The sequence below is a fragment of the Amphiprion ocellaris genome, chromosome 22, assembly GCF_022539595.1.
Source record: "Amphiprion ocellaris isolate individual 3 ecotype Okinawa chromosome 22, ASM2253959v1, whole genome shotgun sequence".
Classification (NCBI taxonomy): Eukaryota; Metazoa; Chordata; class Actinopteri; family Pomacentridae; genus Amphiprion; species Amphiprion ocellaris.
Window position 1 is genome coordinate 2,361,924 of NC_072787.1, and position 14,995 is coordinate 2,376,918.

General features: G+C 39.6%; 1 protein-coding gene across 8 annotated transcripts in view; it reads left to right on the plus strand.

Moving 5' to 3' along the window:
* arhgef4 (Rho guanine nucleotide exchange factor (GEF) 4) overlaps positions 1 to 13,997 on the plus strand; it is a 117,572-nt gene extending 103,575 nt beyond the window's left edge. For all 8 annotated transcript variants that reach the window (XM_055006977.1, XM_023299997.3, XM_035943787.2 and 5 more), the window contains 5 exons: positions 4,143 to 4,272; positions 4,381 to 4,512; positions 6,349 to 6,592; positions 10,545 to 10,622; positions 12,629 to 13,997. In XM_055006977.1, coding sequence (XP_054862952.1) covers positions 4,143 to 4,272; positions 4,381 to 4,512; positions 6,349 to 6,592; positions 10,545 to 10,622; positions 12,629 to 12,786 — 742 coding nt within the window. In that variant the 3' untranslated portion in view covers positions 12,787 to 13,997. The remainder of the gene's footprint in view (positions 1 to 4,142; positions 4,273 to 4,380; positions 4,513 to 6,348; positions 6,593 to 10,544; positions 10,623 to 12,628) is intronic.
* The last annotated feature ends 998 nt before the right edge of the window (positions 13,998 to 14,995 follow it).

Below are 14,995 nucleotides of genomic sequence, written 5' to 3' on the forward strand. Positions count from 1 at the left end.
GAAATCATTCTCATTCAAATTTTTCAAAAAATGTGACCCTTTTACATACACTACAGATCAAAAATTTGGAAGCAAGGTCAAATCTGTACAAAAAAAGATCAGTTTCACTGGCATACTTTGCAACAAAATATACATGATTATTATATAGAATCACTCATCAGAATGCACTTTTACGTTCCATGGATCAAGCATAACATTATGACCACCTGCCTACTAATGTGTTGGTTCCCCTTTTGCTGCCAAAACAGTCCTGACCCGTCAAGACATGGACTCCACTAGACCCTGAAGGTGTGCTGTGGTATCTGGTACCAAGATGTTAGCAGCAGATCCTTTAAGTCCTGGAAGCTACGAGGTGGGGCCTCCATGGATCAGACTTGTTTGTCCAGCGCATCCTACAGATGCTTGATTGGATTGAGATCTGGGAAATTTGGAGGCCAAGTCAACACCTCAAACTGGTTGCTGATCTCCTCAAACCATTCCTGAACCATTTCTGCTTTGTGTCATGGTGCATTATCCTGCTGAAAGAGGCCACAGCCATCAGGGAATACCATTTCCATGAAAGAGTTTATATGGTCTGCAACAATGCTTAGGTAGGCGGTCCATGTCAAAATAACATCCACATGGATGGAGGACCCAAGGTTTTCCAGCAGAACATTACCCAAAGCATCACACTGCCTCTGCTGGCTTGCCTTCTTCCCATAGTGCATCCTGGTGTCATGTGTTCCCCAGGTAAGCGATGCACACACATCCGGACATCCACGTGATTTAAAAGCAAACATGATCCATCGGACCAGGACATCTTCTTCCATTGCTCTGTGGTCCAATTCTGATGCTCACATGTCCATTGTTGGCACTTTCAGTGGTGCTCAGGGATCAGCATGGACATCCTGACTGGTCTGCAGCAATGCAGCTCCATACACAACAAACTGTGATGCTCTATGTATTCTGACACCTTTCTATCAGAACCAGCAGTAACTTCTTCAGTAATCTGAGCAACAGTAGTTCATCTGTTGGATCTGACCACATGGACCAGCCTTCCTCCCCACATGCATCAATGAACCTTGACTTCCCATGACCCTGTCTCTGGTTCACCACTGTTCCTTCCTTGGACCACTTTTGATAGATCCTGACCACTGTAGACCAGGAACATCCCACAAGAGCTGCAGTTCTGGAGATGCTCTGATCCAGTCGTCTATCCATCACTATTTGGTCCTTGTCAAACTCATTCACATCCTTATGCTGCCCATTTTTCCTGCTTCTAACATCAACTATGAGGACAAAATGTTCACTTGCTGACTAATATATCCAACCCACTAACAGGTGCCATGATGAAGAGATAATCAGTGTTATTTGCTTCACCTGTCAGTGGTCAGAATGTGATGCCTGATCAGTGTATTTATCAGATATTTGGGTTTTTCTTGCTTAGACTTTGCTTTCTTCAAAGTAACCTCCTTTGGCTTTAACAACAGCATGGCATATACCAGGCATTCATTCCACAAGTCTTTTAAGGTATTTGCCAGGATTTGCATTCCAAGCTTTCTTCAGTTCATCAGTGAGAGACTGCTGAATCGTGGGACGCACTTTTGTGACTGATGGATCCAATTCGTCCCACACAAGCTCAGTTGGAGAGAGGTCTGGAGACTGAGGGGCCAAACCATCTTTCCAAGAACACCTTCCTCTTTTTTTTGTGTAGGTAACCCTGACAGAGCTTGGAAGAAAGCTTTGTGTCATTATCTTTCTGAAAAACAAACTTTGGATCCACAAGTCTTAGTCCAGATGGAGCTGCATGATGCTGGAGGATGGAGTGGTACTGTTCCTTCCTCATGATACCCTTTACTTCAAGCAAATCTCCTACTCTATCACCTGCAAAACATCCCCAAACCATGGCACTACCACCACCATGTTTTAATGTGTTTGTTACGCATGGTGCTTTAAGACGTTCACCAGTTTGCCTGCGGATATAGACTCTGCAATTTGAAACAAATAGTTCTAACTTCCTTTCGTCAGTCCAAAGAAGTGGTTTCATAGGTCCAATTGTTGTGTGCTTTTTCCCACTCATATCTCTTTTTCTTGTTCTTTGGACAAAGTAGTGGGCTTTTTTTTTGCAGATACACAACCCTTCAGACCAGCTTTTCTCAAACGTCTTTTCAGTTGTCAGAGATTTGTCTTTTGACCTTGTCATGTTGGTTTCCTCCCTTATTTGTGGTGCTGCTTTCTGCTGATCTCTCTTACTGGTGCCAATGATATGTTTATCCTCTGCTTTTGTAGTAAACCTCTTTCTTTCACATCTTTTTCTATCATAACTTCCAGTTTCTTTTAGTCTCTTCAGGGGTAGTGAACTCATTTGTTGGACACCATTAGGCGTTTTCCAGTTTCTCTTTCAGTGTAACTTTCTTTCCTCAATGTATAAATCTGTACTCTTTCTTTCTTTATTCAGCTGTTTCTTTCTAGCCATTTCTGTGGTGTCAGAGATATGGACACAGTTGAGATTTATTGGGATTTTGGATGCAAACTCTCAAAAGCCAAAGAGCTAAAGTGAATAATGCAAACTGTAATTTGTTTTTATACTTTTTTACTGTAGTTGTAACTCTTGTAAATCTTCTCAACCGTAAAACTAAGCCCATCTTTTTCTTTTGTGAAGATTTATTCAGCAATTGTCTGGTAACTTCAATGTATACCTCAAGGTAAATTGAGGAAAATGAATCATATTAGTGAAAGCAAAGTCTGATCATGCAGTAAATACATCCCACAATCCATCGAATTCATACTGGTTTTGAAGAAAGGCATTGTGAACAGAAACCTAAAGGTGCTTCCAGATGTTTGTCCTGTAGTGTACAATGGTAAAAAAAAATGCTCTGATAAAGAGGCCACATTTAAAATCTAAAATATTGTTTATTCCAAGTTATTTTATTATTAAACCTAAAAATACAAGACACATACTTTACTGATAGAAATTTGTAATTATTGCAGTTTTTAAACACTTCATTTGAACTCCTTGCTGTGTTTGTCATTTATTTCCAGCTGCAACTAATGTGCTTCAGTAGTAAAGTGTCTTCGTTTATGTTTGCGTTGGTTCAGATTCTATTTTTATACGTCTACTGCCATTAAAAATAGCATTATGCAATATTTTGTTACTCTCTGCATGAATTATTTATTTATGTATTTATTTGATAGGGACAGTGCACATTACTGAATGTCTATTTAAACAACAATAGACATAAATATGCCGGATTATAGCAACAATGCTAATTTATATCCACAGTCCCTAGGCAGGTTAAAAAAAAAAAAAAAAACATAACAGTGAAACATAGGACAATAAGTCACAAGAAAAGGATATCAAAAAAAAAGTACACACAGAAGACATAACAGTGAAACATGCAGTAAAACACAATAGGTCACAATAAAAGGACAATAGGTCACATGAATTTCATAAGATAACCAAAATCACAAATAGTCACAAATTCGTTCAATAGTTTACTAACCTATATAATAACCTTTATAGATGCCTCACAAATCTATAGTTTGATTTTAGCTGAAACTGGAGGAAATAGTGCATTTGTTGGGGACATGTTTTAACCCCAGGTACATTAGGGTCCGTTTCTGATGAACCTTGTTAGATTTTATGACCTTCATTCTAAGGTGCTTCTCTTGGTCCCTGGCAGATTTGTTAATGTTTAGACTGTAAAGAAGGTAACAGAAATGTCATGTACTTAATTACTGGATGAAGCAAAAGAAGGGAGGTCACAATTTCTAAGACATCATCACAATTTGTACTTTACTGTGGCATGTCAATGCAGCCAAGGCAGCAGTGTGGCTCAGGGATGTGTTTGTAAAGCTTTGGATCAACAATGAAATTCTGTAGCATAAAGGAATACAATACATGAGGCTTTGATACTTCAATTATTTGCCAGCAGGATAGATTCAGTGTTGGTTTTGGACTTTTCATGGATTTTTTTTCTGCAAGAATATATATATATATATATATATATATATATATATATATATATATATATATATATATATATATATATATATATATATATATATATATATATATATATATATATATATATATATATATACACAAATGTCCTACTTTCATCTTTACACCTCACCAGCATGTCACTCTCTGATATCTTTAGAGATTACAAAGATGTGGAGGCAGCCTTAAATGCCATGAAGAATGTGGCGAGGCTGATCAATGAACGGAAACGACGCCTTGAGAACATCGACAAGATTGCCCAATGGCAGAGCTCCATAGAGGACTGGGAGGTATGACATGAAATCCTCTCTCACTTCATATTGCCTACTGTAACAATAGTAAGTCTCAGAAGCAAGTAACAACTCTGTGTGTGTTTGTGTGTGTTTTGATCCATGCAGGGTGAGGATGTCCTCAGCAGAAGCTCTGACCTCATATTTTCGGGGGAGTTGACCAAACTGTCCCAGCCTCAGGCGAAGAGTCAACAGAGAATGTTCTTCCTGTTTGATCATCAGATGGTGTACTGCAAAAAGGTGCCTCAGCATTAAGCTGTATGCTCAATTGATCAATACCGATAACAGCATGCAGGAACGTTTTAAGTGAACATGCTGCAGTTGAAGAACTCCAATGGACTGATCAAACCACTGACAAGATCCTCCTGATTTCTAATACAAGAGATGACATGATCCAGATAATAACAAACTGAATTAAGTGCTTGTACTTAAAATTAATAAGAGTTCCGTTCATTTTCATGTCAATATTCCAGGTAACAAGAAAAGCCCAAAGTGGCGACCTAGCCTGTCTTAGTTTGAGAAGCACTCAAAAGGAATGTAGTACAAAACTTTTTATTTGACTCATTTGAGAACATGAAGCATTGCTTCATAAATGCCTCTGATTGCATTTGAGTCAGAATAAAATCAATGTCAGGAAATGGAACCTCTAAATACAAAGAACAGAATAATAAACTGCTGAAAAAGTTGATGTGGTCGTCCATGACAGGAAATTGAACTGTACATTGTTAACTGAGGGGGTTATCGATGCAGTCTCCTTCTTTACAAGGGAAAAGGAGCATGAATGACCCTCATCTGCTTGCACCAGATGAGGTCTTCCTTTTGTTGGCACTTCTCACTCATTTTCACAGTATGGACACTTTTTGAATTACAGTAAAAGACAAACATTTGAGTTAAGAAGCGGTAACAACAGCCAATTTGAAGGTGGTTCCAATGTATTAATGTATTGGCTATTCCGTGGAGTGTACTAAGGAGCAGAACAAACAGTGAAACATGGTGATGGTAGTGTGATGGTTTGAGGACCTGGACGACTTGTCATAACTGATGGAGCCATGAATTCTGCTCTCTATCAGAAAATCCTCCTGGACAGTATTTATAGCAGCGAGGTAGGTGCATGACTGCTCAGCTTGTGATTAGTCCTTTACATTGCCATGGAGAATTTTGGGTCACTCTTCACTGCAGAATAGTTTTAATCTGGTCACATTAGATGGTTTTCAAGCATGAACTGCCCTTTAAAGGTCTTGCCATGACATCTCAACTGGATTCAAGTCCAGACTTTGACTGGACCACTCCAAAACCTTTCATTTTGTTCTTTTTGAGCCACTCAGAGGTGGACTTGTTTGTGTCCTTTGGGTCATTGTCATGCTGTAGAATCCATTTGTGCTTGAGCTTTAGTTCATAAACTGATGGTAGATATTCTCCAGGAGGATTTTTTGATAGACAGCAGAATTCATGGCTCCATCGATGATGACAAGTCATCCAGGTCCTGTGGAACTACTACTACTACTACTACTACTACACTACCACCACAATGTTTCACGGTTTGTTCTGCTCCTTAGTAAACTCCACAGAATAGCCAATACGCTAGGACCACCTTCCTAATTGGCTGTTGGTACTTTGCATGCCACTAAGACATCTCTGACCCATGAGGCAAGACTTCTGAAAGTGATCTGTGGGGTCTGACACCAAGATAGTCCTCTAAGTTGTAAATTGGATCAGACTTGGTCCAGCACATTCCCAGCACTGTCTCTGTGATTTATGACCTCTTCCTCCTCAGACCACTCTTCATAACACCCTTCAAGCTTTGCTGTTCAGAGAAATTACCACTCACTGAAAGTTAATTAAACCTCAGACCTTGACATGTGCCACTGTTACATGTTAGTCAATGTTATTTGTTGTGTGAGTGGTTGTAATGTTTTGCCTTATCTGTGTACATTTTGCACAACTCCCGAATTAATTTTCAATATAGAATTAATTATATTCAGCAAAGCAGAGTAATAGTCAGCCATGTTGGTATTGTTTGGTTCTTGCACTTTTCAGAAGAATTCTGGGCTAAATTTGCCATCCTTATCACTGTAGGACCTCCTGCGTCGGGACATGCTCTACTACAAGGGGCGGATGGACATGGACCACATGGAGGTGATAGACATGGAAGATGGGAAGGAGAAGGACTTTAACATCAGTGTGAAGAACGCCCTGAAACTGCGGTCACTTGCTAGCGACGAAGTCCACCTCTTGTGTGCCAAGAAGCCCGAGCAGAAGCAGCGCTGGCTCCGAGCCTTTGCTGATGAAAGGAGGCAGGTCCAGCATGACCGCGAGACAGGTTCGATATACGCACAATTCCTGTTCATGCAGAAAAGCACTGTTTTTAAAGTTTGCCCTTTTCATCAGACAGTCTGTAACGTAGTAATTAGAAAACACTGAAAGATTTCTCGAGTTAAAACAGTGAACCTTTGGTTGGCTGACAGTGTCTTTAAAACACTTTCTTTTCTGCAAGGCATAAAGCCATGAGAAGATGGAAAATCTTTTGGATTCATCTGTAGTGTAGATCAGAGCGGATGAATACGTCGTCCCCCGCTGCTATAAGACGGCATTGTTTACATTCTGTGGTTGTACTCCACCTTGGATTGTGCTACATTCACTAACTTTTTGCCCTTCATTATGGCTCCCAAGCATAAGTCAGACTCTTCTGATGGCAGTGCTTCAAAGAAAAGGAAAGCTGACTCATACATGCATGAAAGTCATTGGTATTCATGACTTCTCTGAAGAACTGATCAATATCGTGATGCATGTAATGGCTTTGTTTACATTTTCGGTAGAGTTCCAACTTGCATCAGGCTGTAGGAATGGAACTTACTCTGAGTTTTTATCTCAATTCTCAGACTTTTTATCTGATTTAGTGCTCAGCTCAGATAAAGTCATTATTGTGGGTGACTTCAACATTCATGTTGACGTGGACAGTGACAGCCTTACGACTGCTTTTAATTCAATATTAGACTCAATTGGGTTTTCTCAACATGTAAATAAACCAACTCATAGTTTTAATCATACCCTTGACCTCGTTCTGACTTATGGCATAGAAATCAAACAGTTAACAGTACTTCCCCGGAACCCTCTTCTTTCTGACCATTTTATGATAACATTTCAATTTACAACAATAGATTGTATAGGAGTTAAGAATAAATATCATTACAGTAGATGTCTGTCTCACAATTCGGTGACTAAATTTAAGGAAATAATACCCTCTCTATTTAGTCCAGCACCACTTACTGATATAATGGAAGGGAAATATTATAATTTTACCCCCACAGAAGTGGATTATATTGTTAATAATGCTGCAGCCTCACTGCGTACAACACTTGATAGTGTTGCACCTGTAAAAAAGAAAGTTCTATCTCAGAGAGGACCTGCTCCTTGGTATAATTCCCAGCTGCGGACTTTAAAGCAGGCGTCCCGAAAGCTGGAAAGGAAGTGGTATTCCACTAATTTAGAGGAAGTTTATGTAGCTTGGAAAAATAGTCTAGTAATTTATAAAAAAGCTCTTCGTAATGCCAGGACAACATATTATTCATCTTTAATAGAGGAAAACAAGAACAACCCCAGGTTTCTTTTCAGCACTGTAGCCAGGCTGACAAAGAGTCAGAGCTCTGTTGAACCTTGTATTCCTTTAGCTTTGAGCAGTAACAACTTCATGAGCTTCTTTACAAATAAAATTATTACGATTAGAGAAAAAATTACTCTGGCCCTTCCTGCAAATGTCACAGATGTATCATCGAGTACAGATACTTTAGAATTGGCTGTAAGACCAGATGGATATTTAGAATTTTTCACCCCCATACATCTCTCTGAACTCATTTCAATAGTTTCTACATCCAAACCATCAACATGTCTTTTAGATCCTATCCCAACTAGACTGTTCAAGGAGGCTTTACCTTTAATTAATTCCTCAATGTTAGATCTGATTAATCTCTCTCTAGTAACAGGTTATGTACCACAGGCTTTTAAGGTTGCTGTAATCAAACCTTTACTTAAAAAGCCCACTCTAGATCCAGATGTTTTAGCCAACTATAGACCAATTTCCAACCTCCCATTTCTCTCCAAAATTCTGGAAAGAACAGTTGCAAATCAATTATGTGAACATTTACAAAGGAATAGCTTGTTTGAAGAGTTTCAGTCAGGCTTCAGAGTGCATCATAGCACAGAAACAGCTCTGGTGAAAGTTACTAATGACCTTCTCATAGCGTCAGATAATGGACTGGTCTCTATACTTATTTTATTGGACCTTAGTGCAGCATTCGATACAATCGACCACAAACTTTTATTACAGCGACTAGAACATTCTATTGGCATTAAAGGGACAGCACTGGACTGGTTTAAATCCTACTTATCAGACAGGTTCCAATTTGTGCATGTCAACAATGACTCTTCTGAGCATACTAGGGTTAATCATGGAGTTCCTCAGGGTTCTGTCTTAGGACCAATACTGTTCACATTATACATGCTTCCCTTAGGCAACATTATTAGGAAGCACTGTATTAATTTCCATTGTTATGCTGACGACACTCAATTGTATTTATCTATGAAGCCAAATGAAACTAATCAGCTAGCTAGACTGCAAGATTGTCTTAAGGACATAAAGACCTGGATGACCTATAATTTCTTACTACTAAATTCAGACAAGACTGAAGTCATTGTATTTGGCCCCAAACATCTTAGAGAATTGCTTTCAAAGCATATAGTTACTCTGGATGGCATTACATTGGCCTCCAGTACTACTGTGAGGAACCTCGGTGTTATCTTTGACCAGGACATGTCCTTTAACTCGCACATAAAACAAATCTGTAGGACTTCCTTTTTCCACCTGAGAAATATTGTGAAAATCAGGAACATCCTGTCTCAGAGTGATGCAGAAAAACTAGTCCATGCATTTGTTACTTCTAGGCTTGACTACTGTAATTCCTTATTATCAGGTTGTCCCAATAGCTCTCTGAAATATCTACAGCTGATCCAAAACGCTGCAGCCAGAGTACTGACGGGAGTTAGCAAGAGAGATCATATTTCTCCTATATTGGTTTCTCTTCATTGGCTTCCTGTTAAATCTAGAATAGAATTCAAAATCCTTCTTCTGACATATAAAGCTCTTAACAACCAATCTCCATCATATCTTAAAGACCTGATAGTACCATATTATCCTAGCAGAACTCTTCGCTCTCAAACTGCAGGCTTACTTGTTGTTCCTAGAATCTCTAAAAGTAGAATGGGAGGCAGAGCCTTCAGTTATCAGGCACCTCTCCTGTGGAACCAGCTCCCAGTTTGGGTTCGGGAGGCGGACACCCTCTCTATTTTTAAGACCAGGCTTAAAACCTTCCTTTTCGACAAAGCTTATAGTTAGGGCTGACTGGGGGACCCTGACGGGGTGAGCTGGTGTTTTCATTTGCACAACTGACTTCCCCTCTTGACGTCCCTTTAGTTTGCCCCTAGTTATGCTGCTATAGGCCTATAGGCTGCTGGGGGACCTCTCTTGATGCACTGAGCCCTTCTCTAACTACCTATGTATTTACTATATATAACATTATTGCATTACATTCACTCTGTTTCTTTCTGTGTCCTTTCTCCGAGTGTCCCTGGTCCCAGAGCTGGATGCTGGATGCTTCAGATGTGTGGCTGTGTTTTATGGTCCTTGTGTCCCACCCCCCACCTCTCTATCTCTACCCCTCTATCTGTATCCCTCTATCTCTACCTCTCTACCTCTACCCCTCTACTTCTATCCCTCTATCTCTACCTTTCTACCTCTTCTGTCCCTCTCAACCCGCCCGGCCAGCAGGCAGATGGGTCCCCCCACATTAGAGCCGGGTTCTGCTCGAGGTTTTTTTCCCTGTTAAAAGGGTGTTTTCCTTGCCACTGTCGCCTTTTGGCTTGCTCTGGGGGTCAGGCATATGGGTTCTGTAAAGCGTCTCGAGACAATTTGACTGTAATTGGCGCTATATAAATAAAATTGAATTGAATTGAATTGAAATTGAACTCCGACGTAAATTGAGGGACCCCTTGTATATTGATACACTCCCTATTTTCAAACATTCTGGCCCTTCTTAAGTGTTTGTTAATTCATCCCTTGGGTCAGTTATTAACTCCAGATGATTTTATGTGTAAGAAAAACCTTCCATGACATTTTGAATGCTTTCTGTCTTCCGATGCTCATGTTTCTACATGAATGAATAACTGTTTATTGAGTCAGCTTCAGACTAAAACTTTTTTTTCTGTGTTTGTCTTCTCAGGTTTCTCTCTCACAGAGGTCCAGAAGAAACAGGCCATGCGAAATGCCTGCAAAAGCCATCCAGCTGGGAAACCCAAAGGTATGCACACACAGCAAAAAGCTGCCTGAATCTATACAGGGACAATCACGGTGAAGCTATACAGGTTGTTGTCAGTCAGTTTTCTGAAATAACCTTTTTTAGATATTTGTTTTTCTTTGATTACCATTTTACTGTTTCTATCTGTTTCTCTGTCAGCAACAAATAGGATCGACAGTATAAGTCCAAGCAGTAAACGGCTAGCATCAACATAGTGTCAGACTGAATGATGAAATGAAAACAAAATGGTAATTAAATCTGATTATTGAGCTACAGCATTTCAACAGCCTCCTGTTAGTCTTTTAAAGTGAAACATGTTCAAACGGGATTGACAGGTAGAGAAAGGTGGAATCAATTAGTAAAGGACAGTAGTATTATCGTTTTAATAAAAGAAACTGAGAGCAGCACAGCAGTAAGACATGGATGGAAGCAGTGCTGGAGAAATGTGAGTCACAATAATCAAAGCACAATACATGGAATATCACTAAAATGTAAAGTGACTGAGAATTGTTTCAGCTTAAGGTAATCACATTACTTCTAAACAGAAAAGTAGTGTATTTTGTCTGATGTAAAATGAAAAACTGTTTATTTTAATCAAAATCATGTTATATCTAAAATAGAGGCCCAACACTTGAAACTCAACAGAAATCAGGACACTTTTCATTACTGAGATTCAAATCTTTTATGTTTTTCAGATCTCCCTATGTACACTTCTATTTGTGATGACAGATTCAAACCTCCTCCACATGGCAGACACCACCATTGCAAACAATTCTGGACAAATGTTCTACCATTCCTCTACACTATTATTTTGAGCTGCACTTTGCCAAAGAGGTTGTGTTGCTCTACCTTTGTCTTCAAAGTACCCCAAAGGTGTTCTGTTAGATTCAAGTCAGGTTACATATTTGTCCAGATCATAGTTTGTTTTTTTAACTTTTGATGATTAACATGCAGAAATATTCCTCTTCTGCCAAGCTTCTGCAAACTGGTAGTCATCTTGTCAGCCAGTGTTTTAGTATATCCATATAAATGCCATATCCCTTTACACAGTTTGGTCTTTGGCGGTATGGTAGTAATGTGACTAGCACTGTTGCCTCACAGCTAGAAGGTCCTTGTTTTGAATCTCGGCTGGAACCTTTCTGTGAGGAGTTTGCATGTTCTCCCTTTTCCTGCATAAGTTTTTACATGGTGTTCCAGCTTCCTCCCACAGTCCAAAGACATACTGAGGTTAATTGGTGATTCTAAATTGTCTGTAGGTGTGAATGTGAGTGTGATTGTTTGTCTCTATGTGTAGCCCTGTGATAGACTGTTACCTGTCCAGGTGTCCTCTGCCTTCACCCTCAGTCAGCTGGGATAGACTCCAGCCCACGACCCTAATGAGGATTAAGCGGTGTATAGATGATGGATGGATGGATGGATGGATGGATGGATGGATGGATGGATGGATGGATGGATGGATGGATGGATGGATGGATGGATGGATGGATGGATGGATGAAAAGGTTCAACAAGCCTGGCAGTGATCATACATAGGTGTGGCTGGTGAAACTGAACCCAATTGCCAAATGAACTTGGCCATTGTGTAGATTGGTTGCAAAGGGGGCAGTTACTTTTTCATTTAGGGTAAGATGGACTGAACAGCGTTTTTCCTTTAAAAAATTAATTCATCATTTAAAAACAGCATTTTGCATTTTCTTGGGTTATCTTTGTCTTACATTAGAAGCTATTTGATGATCTGAAACATTTCCGTGTGACAAATACACAAACATTTTTGGTTTCTTTACTACTGTAGTACTACTACTTTTGCACAGCACTGTGTCCTGCTTGTCAACTTAGAAATAGTGTAAGAGTTCAGGTTACTGAGAGGTAATTCCATTTTAATTCATTAAATATTTACATGATAGGGCACAGGGGTTGACGTGCCTTTGTTGTAAATGTTCATTTCATTTACATATCTCACTGGAATGCTACAGCATAATATTTTCTGTCATCTGCTCATCTCCCTTTCAGTGTTGACCAGACCCTACTACGACTTCCTCCTGCGACAGAAACACCCCTCCCTTCCCACTGCTTTGCCACAGCAACAGGTGTTCATGCTGGCTGAGCCCAAGCGCAAAACCTCCACCTTCTGGCACAACATTGGTAGACTGACACCCTTCAAGAAGTAGAAAAAAAATCAGATCTGAAAAGAAGAGAGAAGGAACAGAGGAGGATAAAGAGAAGAGCTCTCTGCTCGTGCCTGAATAGACCCTTTTGAAGTCTCTTTTCTTTCTTACTCGTAACATTGCCCATATTGATATGGTGATTTATTGTATAGATGAAAATGATTATGATGAGGAGATTATTTTTTGAAAGCACTTTATAGGTTGGTTAACAATCAGACTTGAGAATGGTCTCCTGGAGACACTGAGTCGAACAGGGAGAGTGGACTCTTGATTACCTTACTACTATTACATCTTCAATCAAGCGCCAATTGGTACTAATACTACTACTGTACTGCTGCAAGTGAGCGTGGGACTCCTGGTTGCGCTGCCTCTGTGAAGACATTGCCTGTCAACAAAATTGTGTTGTTTATTTCCATTGTTCTGTTGTTTTATGATTTGACAGATGCCAACTGTTCATAGTGCCAGATGATTTGTTTTTATATTTGTTTGTTCTGTGTCTGCTTATGAAAAAAAGGGAAAATTGGGGGTCGGGGGGTAAAATTTCTTGTGCTTTTCTATGTGTAAATATATAATTTCACAATAATTTCAGCTATGTTTTCAAACATTTTGTGACCTCCATCCACCACGGATTGGTTGTGTATTTCTCTGGTGCATTTACTGTATTGTGCAACCATTTGGCAAATGCAGCCCAAAGAAGATTCTATTCCTCACCAATTTGAAACTTTTTACTCAAACAGCAGCAACCCACACATCCCAGCAACACACATTCCTCGAGTCTAATCCTTGACTCCTCCTTATGCCTACCATGCCAATGAAAGTAAACTTCCTGCTCTGTTTTCTTTTCTCTTTATTGCATTTCATTTTCTTTTGTTTTTTTGAAGTGCCATTTGAAGTGTGTCATGGATGACTTACAATGACATGCATGGATGTGATGAAAAAATACTGTGAAGAATATTTTTTTATATCTGACGAATCCTGCTATATTTAACCAGAACCGAGGTTTCAATGTGCTACTAGGCCGACAGCATTACACACATGTTCTTTTATCTACCTGTACTTCTGATATCCAGTATTCCTGCTATGTGTATCTGGTTTCCAATATAATCTCATTTCAGATTAATGCAGCCCAGTGATATCAGTGAAATGTACTCCTTTCACCTTTATGTTGAAATGTTTTGGCTTCTGATGATATTAAACATTCCTAAGCTGAAAAATGTGGCTCCAGTCAGGGTGATTATTATTTCATTTCACATTTGCGTTCTAGCCTGTTCAGCACACACCACTGGGAAAAACTCGTTCAGTCATCTACGTCCTAACCGTCATTTCAGAGCACTTTAACCACTGACAATATAGACAATATATATATATATTTTAAAAAGGAAGTAAAGGGATCCGACCTGGTCAAAACAAACAATATATTTGTGTGATTTGTGTCTTCCCAAACACCCTGGCTGGTTTAGAAATGGCAGAAGATACTTTTAAAGATGTCGCAGAGGAAGACTAGAGTGAATTGTGGTGTTTGACAGGATTTGATTTAATGACATGTTCCTAATCCACCTTACAGTACATGTAGGCTAAATATACAAATATGGCAGCTGTAGAGCCGAAGAATGGGAGTCGGAGGTGGCGTGTTTAACACAGAAGCCCAAACTTTATTCTCCATTAATCAGGCAAAAATTAAGAACAGCCAATTAACATGTAACACAACTGTGTAACCTCATAAACTGTCCCCATGACACACAAAGGTTCCCCCCTGCCCTGACCCACTGTCATTGGGTGAATTATGAACTAAATCACCACACAGCACAGTATCTTCAGTGTCCAGCAGGAATATCTGTAGTTGTAACGTTCAAATGTGACTGTAGTCTACTTCAATACCTCCTGTTTATGGCTCACTGTGTAGAGCGAATAAACCATTGTTTGTTTTGACCACATCGAATCCCTTGACTTCCTTTGAAAAATAAAAAAAATGTCAGCGGTTAAAGTGCTCTGAAATGAGGGATAGGACGTGGATGACTGAACGAGTTTTTATTGTTTTCTGAGTGACTAGTTTAAACAACGTGGTCTCAGTTTGTTCCGATGCATTTTAGCAAATAAAGCTGATGTTCTGCAGCGTGTTGTTCTGATGGGAGGCTGCTGAGGGTCTGAGTGTTTCTGAGAACAAACCCGAGTTAAACCTGAAGTTCTGCTCTGGATCTGTTCCACTGAACAC